This window comes from Geotrypetes seraphini, chromosome 10 (assembly GCF_902459505.1).
Source record: "Geotrypetes seraphini chromosome 10, aGeoSer1.1, whole genome shotgun sequence".
In the NCBI taxonomy this organism is placed as follows: domain Eukaryota; kingdom Metazoa; phylum Chordata; class Amphibia; order Gymnophiona; family Dermophiidae; genus Geotrypetes; species Geotrypetes seraphini.
In genome coordinates this window covers 2,395,546-2,413,256 of record NC_047093.1, presented here as the reverse complement: position 1 = coordinate 2,413,256, position 17,711 = coordinate 2,395,546, and the positions used below count along the sequence as shown (strand labels likewise).

Genomic DNA, 17,711 nt, shown 5'->3' with positions numbered 1-17,711 from the left:
TTAATGCTAGATCAAACTTTTTTTTAATTGAAAAGATGTTGTATGATCTAATATGAAAACCTAGGACCCTCAATGACAATTTGAATTGAAAATTAGTTCCGCATCTGATCCAATCTTGACATGGTGATGGCATCTTGTCTGTCACTGCAACGTATGCTGCCCCTCCCCCCCTTTAGTAGATGAGAGTTGGGATGGGACAACCGACCTTCCCTTGGCTGGATGAGGACAGCCCATTGTCCCATTTCCTAGGGGCACTCACTGAAGGAGAGTAACAGGTGGGGGTTTCTGATTGTCAGATCTGATAGTGGTAGCGCAGTTGGGACTGCAGTAATACATTTTAATTGATTTCCCATTTGTACCCAACTTATATATCCAGTCCCACTGTGGTGTCAGCTGCCCCCTCAAAAGCTCACTTCTGGCTAATCATTAGTGTGTGGCGTTTGCATGCAAATGATTTCCCAGGCCGAAGGAAGCTGCACAGAGAACAGAGATTTCTTTCAAATGTTTTTCATTTGTTTGAAAAGATGATAATTAATGTGACTGATTAACTGTCACTCAGAGCCACTGTCCTTAGTAATGAGCAGAGCAGGATAAGATTCTCATAGCAGAGGCCCTAAGAGCAGGTAATTAATCTAATAGCAGAGCTAGACAGGCAGCCTTAGGGCGGTAGCACTCATTAGAGACTTGGGAGTGAGTCATAGGAGCTGAGAGGGGGGACTGGGATGGAATCAAAGGAGCAAGGTCACAGTCTGACCAATCCTGCTGGTTTAGAAGGGCGGTAGCACTGTGCCAAGCAGCTGCACGCAGATACCTCTTCTTCCATTAGTTATCATGGGCAAATAGGTCTGGAAAAGCATCCAGGTTTTGTCATGGCATATGAGAGAATGGCTCGGGGGCAAATAGAGAGTGGCATCAGTCCCTAGTGTAGTCATAGACAAACTGCCTAGGCTGCCAAATGTTGAGAGCAGTTTACCATTTACCTCATGACTGTCCATGAGCCAACACAACCACCAGCTTTGCTAATCATCATCTAGGAGGCTCCTGAGGTTCTCCAAGCTCCATCTAAAAATAGAGCAGATTGAGAATTATGAATGTACCCTCATTAGAAAGTTTTAAGAAATTTTGATGGAAATATTCCATTATTCCTCTCTTAAATAGAAGTCATTACATTCCTTCTTCAAAGTTGGAGCCAAGGGGAATGCTAAGGGCCTCGAATCAGGATCCTAGGTTGGATGTCATATTAGGGATCAGCGCAACGTTGCTTGCTGAAGGAAGAGCTCCTAGCTTCGGCAATCCCAGCTTTCCCCAGCAGGAGGTGATGTAGGCAATTGTGTAGGAGCATTGACTGGGGAGGGGGGTGCAATTCAGAACTGCAATGCTGCTGTCCCAACCCCTCTTTCCTAGCAGAAATCTTGGTGTCTATGATTCTGATGGGGTTAATGTCTCTGTGTCCAGCCTGTGTAATTGCTGTTGTCACTTGTAATTAAAGTGGAGCTGTTCTTTTAACAAGATAATCAAACATTTTCATTGAAAATGGGGCGACGCTTTGGACCCCAGCATTCCTCTCATTATTTACTAGGCTGGGCAGAGATCAAAAGTTAGGTAGGAGAGGGTCTGGGTGAAATTCAGTGGCATTTTCCACTCCAATAAGCCAGGACAGCATTTCTCCGATGTGAGAAATGATCTTAGCCATTTCCTCCTTTTAGACAAGAATGAAAGCAAAGAAAAGCCATGAAAATAGTAACAAATACCTCCTCTAATCACTGCTGCCAAGCTTCCTTCTCATCTTTTCTTTTCATTTGAACACCACTTCGGGCAATCCTTGTGCTTCAGGATGTTGCTTTATAAGAATTGTAAATGAATAAATCCATTTCCCCCTCATTTCTCTCTTCATCAGCCTTCCAACGCCAGCAGTTGTCTGCAGGGTGGGGGGGAATCAGAGGTGCTGCTATGGATTGTGTCTCACCGTATTATGAGATTATAAAACAGTTTTTGAATGTCATCTAATTTCTGATTTCTATGTATTTATATTTTTTGCATTCATTTTTCTTTCCTTCTCTTTGCTGCCAGTGTATATAATAGTGCAATCTGTGCTACTTCATCCCCTGCCTTCTCTTATGTCTAACCCTGAGATTCCTGTCTGTCTGTCCAGATTAGATTGTCAACTCTTCTGAGCAGGGACAGTCTATTGAATGTTAAATGTGCTCTGTTTGAATATCATTTGTTGAAAGGTGGTCTTCCAAATGAAGGACGGGAGGAAGAGACAAGTGCCTGAACAGGGCTTTCCCCCAGGGCCCTGGCTCTTATGTCGCTCTCTAGAGTATTTATTAGATAAAGTTTGAATTTGTTTTGGCAATTTTATTTCTTTATTCATTCAACTTTCTATACCATTCTCCCAGGGGAGCTCAGAATGGTTTACATGAGTTTATTCAGGTACTCGAGCATTTTTCCCTGTCTATCGAATGTCCTGGGGCAATGGGGGACCAGGTGGTCTGGGAAATCATTTCATATCTGCTATGGACTCGCTAGAGGCAGGTCTTGTCAAACAAGTACACTAGCAAATAGCCAAAGTGTGGAACTCACTTCCCATTGAAATTTGCACAACCACAGCCTACACACTTTTGCAAAAATCTATAAAAACATGTTTTTTTAAGAAACCGCTACCAGGGGTCCAAAGAGATTCAGACACCCAAAACAAAAACAATGTTAATGGTCAATATTTATCATTTCTATAGCGCTCTGCATTTAACCTGTGATAGACAGTCCCTGCTCTGAAGAGTTTACACAATCTAATGTGTACAGACAGACAGGACAGATAGGGGTTGGGGAGTTTCAGGCAGAAAGAATGATAAGATGGACTGTATGTATAATTTGATAACTATATAGCCTGTATAATTCTTTGTAACATTTAACTCTATACAAAATTCTATCTAACCCGTCTAGAATTCTAATTAATGAGGCTTCGGCAGGATATAAATTTGCACATAACAATTTCTTTGACTGGGGGGCCAAAGAAATGGTTAGAGCACTATATGTGGTCTATTTAGACCAGTGTATCGCAAACTGTGTGCCAGCTGAGATTCCAGGTGTGCTGTGAGACGCCAGGGAGGAGGAGAGGCACATCCTATAGGCAGTGAGCTAGCACCAGGGCCACCTTCACCCCCCACTGGCAATTCAGGGTCCCTTCTGGAGGGCCTTCACACATGTGCGTAATGTCATCACGTCAACATCCGCATACTTTTGGATGCCCTCAAGCCATGGCACATTTAGTGTGCTGCAGCTTCACAAAGTTTGGGAGACCCTGATTTCAATATTAGCAAAGCCTTTGACAACGTTCCACACAGGCATCTAATAACTAAACTGATGGGCCCCAAAGTGACAGGCTGGGTCAGGAGCTAGGAGAGTGGAAGGTGACAGAGGGTACTGGTTAATGGAGATCTCTAAACATCAACCAAGAGGAGCTTGACTCGGTTTACAATAATGTAAAACATAATACATAAATTTGACAAGAAAAAGTAGACTGAAATAGTTCATTTCCAAAATGTTTAGCAAACAAAAAAGTTTTCAGAACTTTTCGGAATAAAGCAAAAGAACCTAAACTTCTTAATCTCTCTGAGGAAAGGGATGTTACCAGTGGTGTGTCTCAAGGTTCAGTTCTTGGGCCTGTTCTTTTTAACATTTTTATAAGTGATGGTGTGGAACACATGAGGAAGAACCTAGCAAAGCTTGAAGAATGGCCTGAAATTTGGAAGCAAAAATTTAATGCTAAGAAATGTAAGGTCGTGCATTTGGGCTGTAAAAACCCAAGAGAACGGTACAGTTTAGGGGGTGAAGAACTTATGTGCACGACAGAAGAGCGGGACTTGGGTGTGATTGTATGTGATCATCTTAAGGTGGCCAAACAGGTTGAAAAGGTGACGGCGAAAGCTAGAAGGATGCTAGGTTGCATAGGGTGAGGTATGGCCAGTAGGAATAAGGAGGTACTGATGCATAAGACTCTGGTGAGACCTCATTTAGAATATTGTGTACAATTCTGGAGGCCACATCTTCAAAAAATATAAAAAGGATGGAGTTGGTCCGGAGGAAGGCTACTAAAATGGTGTGTGGTCTTTGTGATAAGACGTATGGGGACAGACTTAAAGATCTCAATCTGTATACTTTGGAGGAAAGGTGGGAGAAGGGAAATATGATAGAGATGTTTAAATGAGGCAAGTCTCTTAATTGAAAGGAAGCTTTAGAATGAGGGGGGCATAAGATGAAGGTGAAACGGGTTAGATTCAGAAGTAACCTCAGAAAATACTTTTTCGTGGAAAGAGTAGTGAATACTTGGAATGGCCTGTCGGTAGAGATGGTAGAAACTAAGAGAGTATCTGAATTCAAGACAGCTTTTGGACAGTGTTTGATTCTACTTGCTATTTATTGTAGGCTCAGTCACAAACTACTGCAAGGTAGAATTGTTGGGAAAACCTATGAAAGAATTTAATCTGTCAGCTGCAGGAGGAAAGGGATAAGCCAGGGATGGGATGCAGGTCTCACCCTCTGTGTCATCTACATCAGTGATTTCCCAAAGATCACAGGCTGCAGATACAAATCCTTCCTGGATAGAACCTTTATGTTCCAAGTGAATAGACAGCAAGTCTGGCTGAGAAACTGCATAAATGAACCCAATCTGACTTACAGTGCATTCCGAAAATCAATTAAAACCACCCTATTCGACAAATGCATTGACTAAAACAGTCCTCTCCCTCTCACTAGGATATCCCCCCCTCTGTAAACGCCTTGTCTTTCTCTCATGTATTCTTTACCCATGGAACTCCAATTAGTATGTAAGCTTTCTATTTAGGCTTATTGTTGTTCGCTGACTGTCCAGCCTTCTTTCAATGTGAACCGCCTAGAAGTCACTTGACTATGGCGGTATAGAAAAATAAAGTTATTATTATTATTATACTAATGGAAAGATCATCAGACCCAGAACTTGACTTAGTGACGCAGAGAAACAGAAAAATGAAGGCCGATAAAGACCTTGTGGCCTATCCCGTCTGCCCATCCACTATTCCGTCCTCTTCCTTACAGATTTAATGTAGAGAATGACGAGGACAAATTTTTTCCCATTCCCTGCAAGAACTAATTTCCCAACCCAGTGAGTTCTTTTCTCGTCCCTGCCTCATTCCTGCAAGCTCTGTCCTCATCTGCACAAGCCTCAAACACTTTAAAATCATGTGTGTGTGGCTTGTGCAGTTAAGGCAGAGCTTACAGGAATGGGACAGGGACAGTGACAAAACTTGTGGGGATGGGATGGGGAAATTTGTCCCCGTGTCATTCTCTACTTTGGACCACAGCTCCGAAATCACTTACACATAACATAGGTTTCAACTTTGTAATTAATCTCAAATAATGAAAGCAGACCTGAATCACTTTCTCGACTTGTTCTCAAAAGGATTTCTGTCAAGTCACATAGTACACTTGTTGACAATTCTTGGCCTGTCCCAGTATGTCTATTTAAGAACATAAGTGCCTCTGCTAGGTCAGACTAGACGTCCATCATGCCCAGCAGTCTGCTCATGAGGGGGCTCACCAGGTCCAGGACCTGTATAGTAACCCTCTATCTATACCCTTCTATCCCCTTTTCCTTCAGAAAATTATCCAAACCCATCTTGAACTCCAATACCGTACCTTGTCCTATCACACCCTCTGGAAGTGCATTCCAGGTGTCCACCACCCGTTGGGTGAAGAAGAACTTCCTAGCATTGGTTCTGAATCTGTCCCCTCTTAATTTTTCCGAATGGCCTCTCGTTCTTGTAGTTTTCGAAAGTTTGAAGAATCTGTCCCTCTCCACTTTCTCTATGCCCTTCAAGATCTTGTAAGTCTCTATCATGTCCCCTCTAAATCTCCGCTACTCCAGGGAAAAGAGCCCTAGTTTCTCCAATCTTTCGGCATATGAAAGGTTTTCCATACCTTTTATCAAACGTGTCGCTCTCTTCTGAACCCTCTCGAGTATCGCCATATCCTCTTTTAGGTATGGCGACCAATATTGGGCGCAGTACTCCAGATGTGGGCGCACCATCACCCGATACAACAGCAGGATAACTTCTTTTGTTCTGGTTGTAATACCCTTCTTGATTATACCTAGCATTCTATTTGCTTTCTTAGAGGCTGCTGCGCACTACACCGACAGCTTCATTGTCTTGTTGACTATAACCCCCAAGTCCCTTTCTTGGGTACTCTCACTCAATAACGTTATTCGCGGATGACGCCAAATTATGCAATATAGTGAGCGACGGCTATTCACCCAATAGTATGATGCAGGATCTACATTTGTTGGAGCTTTGGTCCTCGACATGGCAGCTGGGCTTCAATGCTAAGAAATGCAAGATCATGCACCTCAGCAGCAGAAATCCGTGCAGAACCTACACCTTAAATAGTGAGATCATAGCTAGAACTTCAACAGAACGAGACTTGGGAGTGATTATCAGCGCAGACATGAAAACTGCTGATCATGTGGAGAAGGCTTCATCTAAGGCAAGACAGTTGTTAGGCTGCATCCGCAGGAGTTTCGTCAGCAGGAAGCCTGAAGTCATAATGCCATTGTACAGAACCATGGTGAGACCTCATTTGGAATACTATGTGCAATTCTGGAGGCCACACTACCGAAAAGATGTGCTGAGGATAGAGTGGGTGCAACGGATGGCCACCAGGATGGTCTCGGGGCTCAAGGATCTCACGTACGAGGAAAAGCAGAAAACTTTGCAGCTCTACTCACTCGAGGAACGTAGGGAGAGAGGAGACATGATCGAGATGTTTAAGTATATCACCGGCCGTATCGAGATGGAAGAAGAGATTCTCTTTCTCAAGGGACCCTCGGCCACAAGAGGGCATCCGCTCAAACTCAGGAGCGGGAAATTTCATGGCGACACCAGGAAATATTTCTTCACCAAGAGAGTGGTCGATCCTTGGAACGAGCTCCCGGTAATGGTTGTCGAGGCAAACAACGTGCAAGAATTTAAGAGAAAATAGGATGCCCATGTGGGATCCCTTAGAGGATTAAGCTAAGGAAACCTGCCATCAGGTGTGGGATCCCTAGGATAGTAGACTTGGGGGTGGGTCAGTAGAGTGGGCAGACTTGATGGGCTATGGCCCTTATCTGCCGTCATCTTCTATGTTTCTAATAACAGCCCTCCCATCATGTAGCTGTATCTCAGGTTTCTGTTTCCTACGTGCAAGACTTTACATTTCTCTACATTGAACTTCATCTGCCATCTCATCGCCCACTCCCCTAGTTTGTTCAGGTCCCTTTGTAAACCTTCGCAGTCCTCTATAGTCCTAGCCCCACTAAATAGTTTGGTGTCATCTGTAAATTTTATTACTTCGTACTTCGCACTTTATCAGCAGATTTTCTGATTTGCTTAGTTTAGGATAGTCTTGTCATGAATCGGGCTCATATCCACTTGTCAGGGAGCTGATATGTTGGCAGGGCTCATTCTGATTCTCCCCTTCTGATAGTGTTTCAATTCTATGAGATAGAGACAAGAATCACTCTCTAATCAAATCTGCCTCCGTAACAGAAAACTGGAAGATAACACAATTTAACAAAAAAAAAAAAAAAAAAAACCTCCAAAAATTCAGCTTCAGGAGTGATGAGGGCAACCACAAAGCAGTGAGCCTGACTGTAGTCCTGGATGCCATTTTTTTTAAAAAGCACTGACTCATTTGGATAATTCAGGGATTTCCCTTTTTCTAGAATGTTTCTAACTGATGAGAACTTTGGATTATGCGGTATAAATAATTCAATCTAAATTAGTGCTTGCAGACATGGTGGGTTAAGAAATACAAGAAGCACCCGGAGATGAAGAATGAATTAAATCCTGGCTTATCGTGGTTTGTAAGCCACTCCTTTGATGGTGAGAAGCTGCCTTATTCAATTTGAAGTTTGGAGGTATAGGCAGCCAAATGGGGTGGTTCACGAGGGCCAGGACCTGACCAGGAACTAAAGGGACTAGGTGTCAGTGTCAGAGGTTCATTTGTTTGGTCTCTTCAGTCATAAAAGTCCTGTTTGATTGTGTAAATAAACATCTAGGTTACGTGCCCTGGTTCAGAGCTGCCTAGGTTCACTATGTTGCTGCTTGATGTAACGCATATGTGTCAAACACAAGGCCTGCGGGCCGAATCCAGATTGCCTGGCCTTTTTATGTGGCCCACAGCAATGCTCCCGAACTTCCCTTCTCACAGCCCAGCATGTCCTCCCTCCCACGCCGGTCTGACGTCGCCGTCTCACTGGAAAGTCTGCCAGTTTCAGCAGCAATTCGGCAGTGTTGTCAGTGGCTCCCCCTCCTGCCTTCTGTCCACTGTGGTCCACCCGGGCAGAAACAGGAAGTTACGTGTCATTGGAAACAGACTGCGGCAGGCGAAAAACAAGAGGGGGAGCTACGTACAACACTGCCGAATCGCTGAGGCCGGCAGACTCCTCAACTTGGCAGCAACATCGGACTGGTGCCAGAGGGAAAGACACGCCGGGCTGTGAGGAGAGAGGGACTGGCGCTGAAGGGAAAGGCAAGCAGGGCTGTGAGGAGAGCGAGATGAAGGGAGTGAGTTTGGACTGAGATAGTGTGGAGAAAGAAGAAAAAAGATACTTGAAGGAAGAACTTTTGGGAAGAGAAAGGGAGGAGGGAGAGAGGCAGACAGGGGGAGAGAGGAGATGGGGGGCAGTTGAGAAGAGAAAGGGAGACAAGTTGGATCTGGAGATGGCAAAGTGATAGGTAGCTGAAAATTTAAAAATGAGAAGGATGAGAGAGAGGGCGAGATTTGAGTGGACAGAGGCAGAAAAGAAAAGTTGAAAGGGAAAAATCAATATGTTGGAGATGGACTGGAGCAAGAGAGAAGAGGAGAAAAAAAAATACAGCAGACACTGGAAAGATAGACAAAATCAGAAAGAGAAACTGGAACTAAAAGCAAAATGATCAGACAACAAAAGGTAGAAAAAATAATTTTATTTTCTATTTTGTGATTACAATATGTCAGATTTGAAATGTGTATCCTGCATGAGCTGGTGTTAGACAGTGAGCGAGAGAGGGAAAGTCTTTTTTGTTTATTTTGTAGCCGGCATGGGGTTAAGAACATAAGAAGTTGCCTCCGCTGGGGCAGACCAGAGGTCCATCACGCCCAGCAGTCCGCTTCTGCGGCAGCCCATCAGGTCCATCCCTCTCTAAACCCTTTAATCCCCCTTTCATAGCCTATCTCTACCTCTATCTATATCCCTCAAACCCCGTATCCTTCAGGAATTTATCCAATCCTTTTTTGAAACCCGGTAGTGTATTCTGTCCTATCACAACCTCCGGAAGTGCATTCCAGGTATCCACCACCCTCTGAGTGAAAAATTTCCTAGCATTGATTCTAAACCTGTCCCCTTTCAATTTCTCTGAGTGGCCCCTTGTTTTTGTGGTTCCCAATAGGCTGAAGAATCTGTCCCTTTCTACCTTCTCTATGCCTTTCATGATCTTGAAAGTCTCTATCATGTCTCCTCTGAGTCTCCGCTTTTCCAGGGAGAAGAGCCCCAGCCTTTCTAACCTGTCTGCATATGAAAGGTTCTCCATACCTTTTATCAATTTGGTCACTTTTCTCTGAACCCTATCAAGTATCGCCATGTCCTTCTTGAGGTATGGTGACCAATATTGGACACAGTACTCCAGATGTGGGCGCACCATCGCGCGCATGATGACTTCCTTCGTCCTTGTTGTAATACCCTTCTTAATAATACCCAACATTCGGTTTGCTTTCTTTGAAGCTGCTGCACATTGTGCCGTTTATTTCATTGTTGTATCCACCAGCACACCCAAGTCTTTTTCAAGGTTACTTTCCCCTAGCACTGATCTCCCCATTTTGTAGCTGAACATCGGGTTCTTTTTCTCTATTTGCATGACCTTGCATTTCTCTATATTAAAGTTCATTTGCCATTTATTTGCCCACTCTTCCAGTTTGTTTAGGTCCCTTTGTAGGTCTTCACATTCTTCCGCGGTTCTAACCCTGCTACAGAGTTTGGCGTCATCCGCAAATTTTATAACTTCACACTTCGTCCCCATTTCCAGGTCATTTATAAATATATTGAACAGCAGAGGTCCGAGCACCGACCCCTGCGGAACACCGCTTGTGACCCTCCTCCAGTCCGAGTAGTGGCTCTTCACGCCAACCCTTTGCTTTCTGCCTGCCAACCAGTGTTTAATCCATCTATATACGTCCCCTTCCACCCCGTGGTTCCACAGCTTCCTAAGTAGCCGTTCATGAGGTACCTTGTCAAAGGCTTTTTGGAAGTCGAGATAAATGATGTCTATGGGTTCCCCTTTGTCCATCTGGCTATTTATCCCTTCAAAGAAGTGCAGTAAGTTCGTTTGGCATGATCTTCCCTTGCAGAAGCCATGCTGGCTCGCTTTCAGTTGTCCATTTTTTTCTATGTGCTCACAGATGCTGTCTTTTATCAGTGCTTCTACCATCTTGCCCGGAACTGAAGTCAAGCTTACCGGCCTGTAGTTCCCCGGGTCACCCCTCGATCCCTTTTTGAAGATAGGTGTGACATTTGCTATTTTCCAGTCCTCCGGGATTTCCCCAGTTTTCAAGGATAGGTTACAAATTTGTCAGAGTGTTTCCACTATCTCGTTTCTTAGTTCTTTTAGTACCCTTGAGTGGATTCCGTCCGGGCCTGGTGATTTGTCACTCTTCAATCTATCTATCTGTTTGAGGACATCCTCATGGCTTACCTCTAATTGCGACAGTTTTTCTTCTTGATCTCTTCGGGTTCTGATACATTGGATGTGTCCTCGCTCGTGAAGACAGAGGAGAAGAACTTGTTTAATCTGTGAGCTACCTCTTTTTCCTCCTTTACCACTCCCTTTCTGCCTCTATCATCCAACGGTCCTACTTCCTCCCTCGCCAGCACTCTTTCCTAAACCTGTGGATGTACAGGTTTTGTGCTTCTTGCACCGTGTCCTTGAATAGGGACCAGGCTTTCTCTACGGTCTCCATCCTTTTTGGGCTGTTTTTGAGTTTCTTTCTCACCATTGCTCTCATAGCATTGTAGTTCCCTTTCTTGAAGTTGAGCGTTGTCGCTGTGGTTCTCTTCACTTTTTATGTTCCTACTTCTATTTTGTACTGGATCATGTTGTGATCGCTGTTTTCGACTGATCTCTAAGCCACGCGCTGCTATACTTCTACTAAGACTAACCCCCTCCTTTGCTGGCGCACAGCATGGGTTTTGGTGCCAGCGGTAATTGATTCAATGCTCACAGAAGTCCTGTGAGCATCGGAGCAGCCGGTTCTGGGGCCCACGCTGTACGTCAGCAAAGGAGGGGGTAAGTATCTTAATTAAAAATCCAGCCCACAACATAGCCTGTGTTTTAGATTTCGTCCCCTTATGTAATTTGAGTTTGACACCCCTGATCTAATGTATCGGGAATTTTAAAAAGCATTTGATGTTCAAAAAGTGCCAGGAGGCCATGTTTGATTGCGAACTGTTTAAGACAGGAAGCAGGGGAGGGTTAGATGGTTACTTCCCCTCCACCCCTGGTTACTAAGCCACAGTAGAGATTTCTACCGCTGCCCGGCACGCTAAATGCTCTGACGCTCATAGAATTCCTAAAACCGTCAGAACATTTAGTGCCCCAGGCCATGGTAAAAACCTCTACCATGGCTTAATAAAGGGGGTTTTAGTGAAGAAAGGTAAATAGTGAAGTGCCACATGGATCTGCGCTGGGACCATGAAGGATCTGGAAAAGGGGACAAAACTATTCAAAGTTGATATGAGCCCAAGAGCTGGGAGGCCCACGTTGTCGCCCATCAAGACCTTTCTGGGAAGTTTAAAATGATTGGAGGGAGAGCAGCCACGTGGGGTGCTGGGGGAGGAGGGTTGAAAAGCCAGGTCCTCAGTGGTGGCTTTTCCCGTCCACCTTTTTTGTTGGCCAGTAGTGGTTGGTCGGGGCGAGAAGTAGTTCAGGAGGGCAGTTATTCTGAGCTCATACAGGGATGAGCAGTGGGCTGGCTGGAAGCTGTGCCATGGAGGTACATGCCTCCCCCAGACCCTTGCTGACATTATTATTAAGCTTATTTTGGTAACTTGGGAATGTTATGTTTTGAACTTGTTATGGTTGTCAATAAACAGAGCTGTGGCTATTTTTCCCAAGAAATGAATTTTAGGTAGTTTATGTTGCGGGGAGTATGGGTTGGGGGAAAATAACGGGTGACAAGCGGCCCTTTCCAGATCCCACTGTTATTAAATCAGGAACAGTTTGTGAGGAACTGTGGACAATATGTTCAAATCCTCAGCTCATAGGAGAGGAACTAACAGGGCTGCCCAAGTCCGGTCCTCGCGATCTACTGGCAGACCAGGTTTTCAGGACATCCACAATGAACATGCATGAGAGAGATTTGCATACCAAGAAGGCAGTGTGGGCAAATCTCTCTCATGCATATTCATTGTGGATGTCCTGAAAACCTGGCCTGCCAGTAGATCGCGAGGACCAGACTTGGGCAGCCCTGAACTAGAATATCAGGAAGGGCTGGAGAATGAAAGAGAGACTGTTTGCACTTCTCAGAAAATGATGTTAAGGGACCTCTGTGAAGCTTATTGAAAACAAATTTAAGAGTTTATTGCCAGAGGATCTGCTCAAAGCCAGTCACATAACTGGTTTTAAAAACAGCTTCAGACAAGTGTATTAACATTTATTAACCAGAGAGGCACAAACAGAGCTCCCCATTAGAGCTAGGAAAGAGCTGCTTCAGGGGACCTGTAACGCAAGTAGAGAATGACACGGGGACACATTTTTCCCCGTCCTGTCCCTGCAAGCTCTGTCCTCAGTGTTCAAGGCTTGTGTGGTTAAGGCAGAGCTTACAGGGATGGGACAGGCAAATTGATTTCCTGTGTCATTCTCTACACTGCACCACTCTAGAAATAAAAATGCAGTAAAAGTGAGCCAAATGTAGGACAATCCAGCCATTGTGACATCACTGATGAGGTTGGTCTTATTGGTGGAATGAGGCATCATGACATCACAATCTCAGCTCTGGTTATCAGAGGCTGAAACTTATCACGCTATTTATTTATTCAATTTTCTATACTGTTCTCCCAAATAAAGAATGACATGGGACAAATTTTTCCCCATCCCGTCCTATCCAGTTCTTTTCCTGTCCCTGCCCCTGCCCCATTCCTGCAAGTTCCGTTTTCATCGGCACAAGCCTCAAACGCTTTAAAATCCTAATTAGCAACATTCTAGAGCTCAGATTGTGATGTCATAATGCCTCATTCCACCAATGCCTAAGCTCCGCCCTCATCTGCACAAACCTCAAACGCTTTAAAATCCTAATTAGCAACATTCTAGAGCTCTGATTGTGATGTCATAATGCCCCATTCCACCAATGCCTAAGCTCCGTCCTCATCTGCACAAGCCTCAAATGCTTTAAAATCCTAAATGTTCCAGGCTTGTGCGGTTAAGGCAGAGCTTACAAGAATGGGACAAGGACAAAACTCACAGGGATTGGGACAGGGAAATGTATCCCCATGTCATTCTCTAAACACAAGCCCATGGTCCATCCATTCTGCCCAACAAGGTGTCCAGGGCTGGATCGGTCACTAGCTGGCACAGGACGTCTGACTACCTGTGGCCTATCTAATGTTCTTCTTTGACATTAGAGTTTGAGCTTGCTAGGGTCTTTCCTTTGTAGGCAAAATGGGTGCTTGTGTGATCCCTGAATCCCATCCCAGGACCTCTCTGTGATACCGTGATATGACTCCATTCATTCTTTGATAGCACAGAATAGCTGTTTGGGGTCACACTGTCATCCATCACTGTGATACTGGCTAGTGGCTGCCCCACATACAAAGTCCTTTTCGGTGTCCACTGCTAGCTGCCATCCTCTGGGAGATGAAGCAAAATGAAGAGAGAAAGAAAGCAACTTAAGGCTAATTTATTAATGAAAGGAGCATAAATACAGAACCAAAACAGAAGTGAACATGAAAGTAAGTGTGCACAGAGTTTTTTTCTTTCCAATGGAGGAGTCTGCTGAGCCCTGAGCTGGAAGGAGGGTGACAGGGCTCAGGTATGATCACAGTCTGAAGAGTCCAGAGAGAGGAAAACATGTGCTGTACACTGGAACATGTTGGTCCCATCCTGGAGCAGCTGACAGCTCTGCAGAGTGGGAGAAATGTCCATGACACACACAGCCTGCAGTGGAAGAGAGAGAGAGAGAGAGAAAAGGATTCAACGAGACAGCTGGAAGTGAAGCCAGCAGGGGCTGGATTTAGCTGGAGACTTAAGGCCAGTTACACTCAGTCACTTCAGGTAAGCAGTAATAGAAGAAGCAGGCATGATTTATTTCTTGGGTATATGAAAGAGTCAATCTTTGAGCCCTGTTGGATTAACCAATAGGCCAAGTAGACACGTGCCTAGGGCCCGAAATGATCAGGGGGGCCCAATGAAGGAGGGCATCAACATTGTTTTTTACAAACAGCGATGGGCCCCTCCAGCATCGATCGGCAACACGGGCCCCACCCCATTGACAGAAAGTAAGACAAGCAAGCAACGGAAACTGTAATTGTGCAAGTGGTGCTGCTTCCCTCTGTCGCAGCTTCCTGTTTCCGCCTGGGCGCATGGTGGGGTGGGGTGTGGCGGGGCAGGGGGACCTCGACAACTTAATCCTGCACCAGGAACAGTATCCAGGCAGCAAAACCTTGCAGACATCCCTAAAGGGCAGTGTTGAATAACTAAGTCAATGTGAAAAAGCACAGGATAACAGTTGTTACATTTCTTTTGCCTAATGTCGGTCCTCGAGGGCCGCAATCCAGTCGGGTTTTCAGGATTTCCCCAATGAATATGCATGAGATCTATGTGCATGCACTGCTTTCAATGCATATTCATTGGGGAAATCCTGAAAACCCGACTGGATTGCGGCCTTCGAGGACCGACATTGGACACCCCTGGCCTAATGACATCTGATGGTTGCAGTTAAAAGCAAAAAGCAGACGATTTCTCAGGAAACCAAATCGAACTGCAAAACCTGAAACAGGATTTTGCTACAGAAAACCTGGTCATGGATCATTTCCTCTTCAATGTTGCTGTTCAGTGACATTTAGCCTATAGCAGGGGTGTCCAATGTCGGTCCTTGAGGGCCGCAATCCAGTCGGGTTTTTAGGATTTCCCCAATGAATATGCATTGAAAGCAGTGCATGTATATAGATCTCATGCATATTGACTGGGGAAATCCTGAAAACCCGACTGGATTGCGGCCCTCGAGGACCGACATTGGACACCCCTGGCCTATAGCAGGGGTAGGCAATTCTGGTCCTCGAGAGCCGGAGCCAGGTCAGGTTTTCAGGATATCCACAGTAAATATGCATGAGATAGAGGCAGTGCATGCAAATCCATCTCATACATATTCATTGTAGTCATCCCAAGGAAAATGTTATATTGGGTGACTCTTCACTGGATTGATTGTCTTTAGATGCTCTTTTCAGATGCAGATGATAAAAGTATTCTTGGCTAGTCAGAAGGGGAGTGTTTCAGAAGAGATTCATCTGCAGACCCAGTCAAAAGACATGCGTAATATTGCAGCTGGGCCTGATTTGAAGGAATGTTTGGCAAGTCACTTTGGGCCACTGCAGTTGTAGAACACCTGTTTAGCTGTTTTATCTGGTAACAAATTTAGCTTTCTTAAAACTTGATCTACAGTACCACTGGATGGCTAAAACTGGCATCAGAGCAGTGTGCAAAAGCGGTAAAACAGCTAAGAAAGAATCCTGGCAAAAGCAACACATACAGCCCTGCACACACATTGATTTGATGTATTGTGAAATGAGCAAACGGAATGATGAAAACAGCTGTATCTTCAACTCTGAAACAAAACTGATATTCCAGATAGGATTAGGAAGATTATTTGGAAGAGCTTAAGCAACCACACTTGTCATTTTCAAAAGGACTGAACTATAGAGCAATAAGGACTGGCCCAGCAAATACGATGCAGCCCATAGGCTGCATGGTCTATGACAGGGGTAGGCAATTCCGGTCCGCGAGAGCCAGGTCAGGTTTTCAGGATCTCCACAATTAATATGTATGAGATGGATTTGCAGGCACTGCCTCTATTTCATGCATATTTATTGTGAATATCCTGAAAACCTGACCTGGCTCCCAAGGACTGGAATTGCCTACCCCTGGTCTACGACATCACTCCACCTCTTTAGCTCACCTTCTTCCCCACTCTCCCCCCTCTTTCCCTCAGCTCTTCCCTTCTCTCCCTCATTTAACTCTTCCTTGCACCATTTCCCTTCTCCACCTCTTTAAATCACCTTCTTCCCTACTCTTCCCCCCAGCTCTTTCATTCTCTCCCTCGTTTAGCTCTTCCTTGCACCACTTCCATTCTCCACCTCTTTAGATCACCTTCTTCCTTCCTCTTCCCCTCTTTCCCCCAGCTCTTCCCTTCTCTCCTTCTTCTCCTTTAACTCTTCCCATTCTCATCCTCTCCTCTTCCTCTCTTTCCCCCAGCTCTTCCCTTCTTCCCCTCATTTAGCTCTTCTTTGCACCATTTTCCTTCTCCACCTCTTTAGCTCACCTTTCTTCCCCTCTTCCCTTCTCTACCTCCTTTAGCTCTTCCTTGCACCATTTCCCTTCTCCACCTCTTTAGCTCACCTTCTTCCCCTCTTTCCCCCAGCTCTTCCCTTATCTTCCTCCTTTAGGTCTTCCTTGGACCATTTCCCTTCTCCACCTCTTTAGCTCACTTCCTTCCCCCCCCCCAGCTCTTCCCTTCTCTCTCTCTTTTAGCTCTTCTTTGCATCATTTCCCTTCTCCACCTCTTTAGCTCACCTTCTTCCCTGCTCTTCCCCTATTTCCCCCAGCTCTTCCCTTCTCTCCCTCCTTTAGCTCTTCCTTCCACCATTTCCCTTCTCCACGTCTTTAGCTCCCCTTCTTCCCTCCTCTTCCCCAGCTCTTCCCTTCTCTCCCTCCTTTAGCTTTTCCTTGCACCATTTCCCTTCTCCACCTCTTTAGCTCACCTTCTTCCCTCCTCTTCCCCCAGCTCTTCCCTTCTCTCTCTCCTTTAGCTCTTCCTTGCATCATTTCCCTTCCCCACCTCTTTAACTCACCTTCTTCCCTCCAGCTCGTCCCTTCTCTCCCTCCTTTAGCTCTTCCCTGTTCCATTTCCCTTCTCCTCCTTTTCCCCTCTTTGCCTGCACTCACCAGGCTTTTCAGCAGGACTGCCTGGCTCTGGCTGCCGACATCTGCAGGGCTCTCGGCGCTCTCCGCTCGGCGGCTGAATGGTGAGCGGCGGATGCCCGACAGCAGCCCCGAAGCCCGACCGACCGAGTAGGAGCCGGGAGCAGCGCTCTGCTTGTACCAGGCGCTGGCTGCAGGGCAACCGAGCAGCAGCCAGAGGGCGCCGCCGAGCAGCAAGAAGCCGGCTGAGCTCAGCATGATGCGAAGTCGGGGAGCAGCCGTCGCTGTGGTCCTTATATAGAAGCGGGGGTGGGGAGGGGGGAGCAGAGAGGTGGAGACCGAGGCTTGTCACCAATACCTTCAGTTGGGCTTCAATCAGATGAGATTTGACTCTTGGATACCTTGCCCGAACTTTCACCTGTACCCACCTCGACCCCTCCCCCCCCAAATACCTCGTGCTTCTAAATACAGAAACTGGTTTTAAGCTGATTCCTAGTTGAAACTGCACAGATATAAACCTTGATTGCATTA

The 17,711-nt window shown here is 45.6% G+C and overlaps 1 protein-coding gene across 1 annotated transcript; it reads right to left on the bottom strand.

The window, feature by feature from the left end:
- Nucleotides 1-13,928: 13,928 nt before the first annotated feature.
- On the bottom strand, nt 13,929-17,711 carry NPB (neuropeptide B). The gene is made up of 2 exons (XM_033962171.1): nt 17,205-17,711; nt 13,929-14,201 (listed from the first exon to the last, which is right to left on the bottom strand). Exons 1-2 carry the CDS (start codon nt 17,436-17,438, stop codon nt 14,073-14,075), a joined length of 363 nt encoding a protein of 120 aa, XP_033818062.1. The 5' UTR covers nt 17,439-17,711; the 3' UTR covers nt 13,929-14,072.

Excerpts from the sequence above, each read along its gene's own strand:
- NPB (XM_033962171.1), bottom strand. The coding sequence starts at position 17,438 with ATGCTGAGCTCAGCCGGCTTCTTGCTGCTCGGCGGCGCCCTCTGGCTG. Across the intron at positions 14,202-17,204 it reads CAGTCCTGCTGAAAAGCCTG|GCTGTGTGTGTCATGGACAT; the intron begins GTGAGTGCAGGC and ends CTTCCACTGCAG.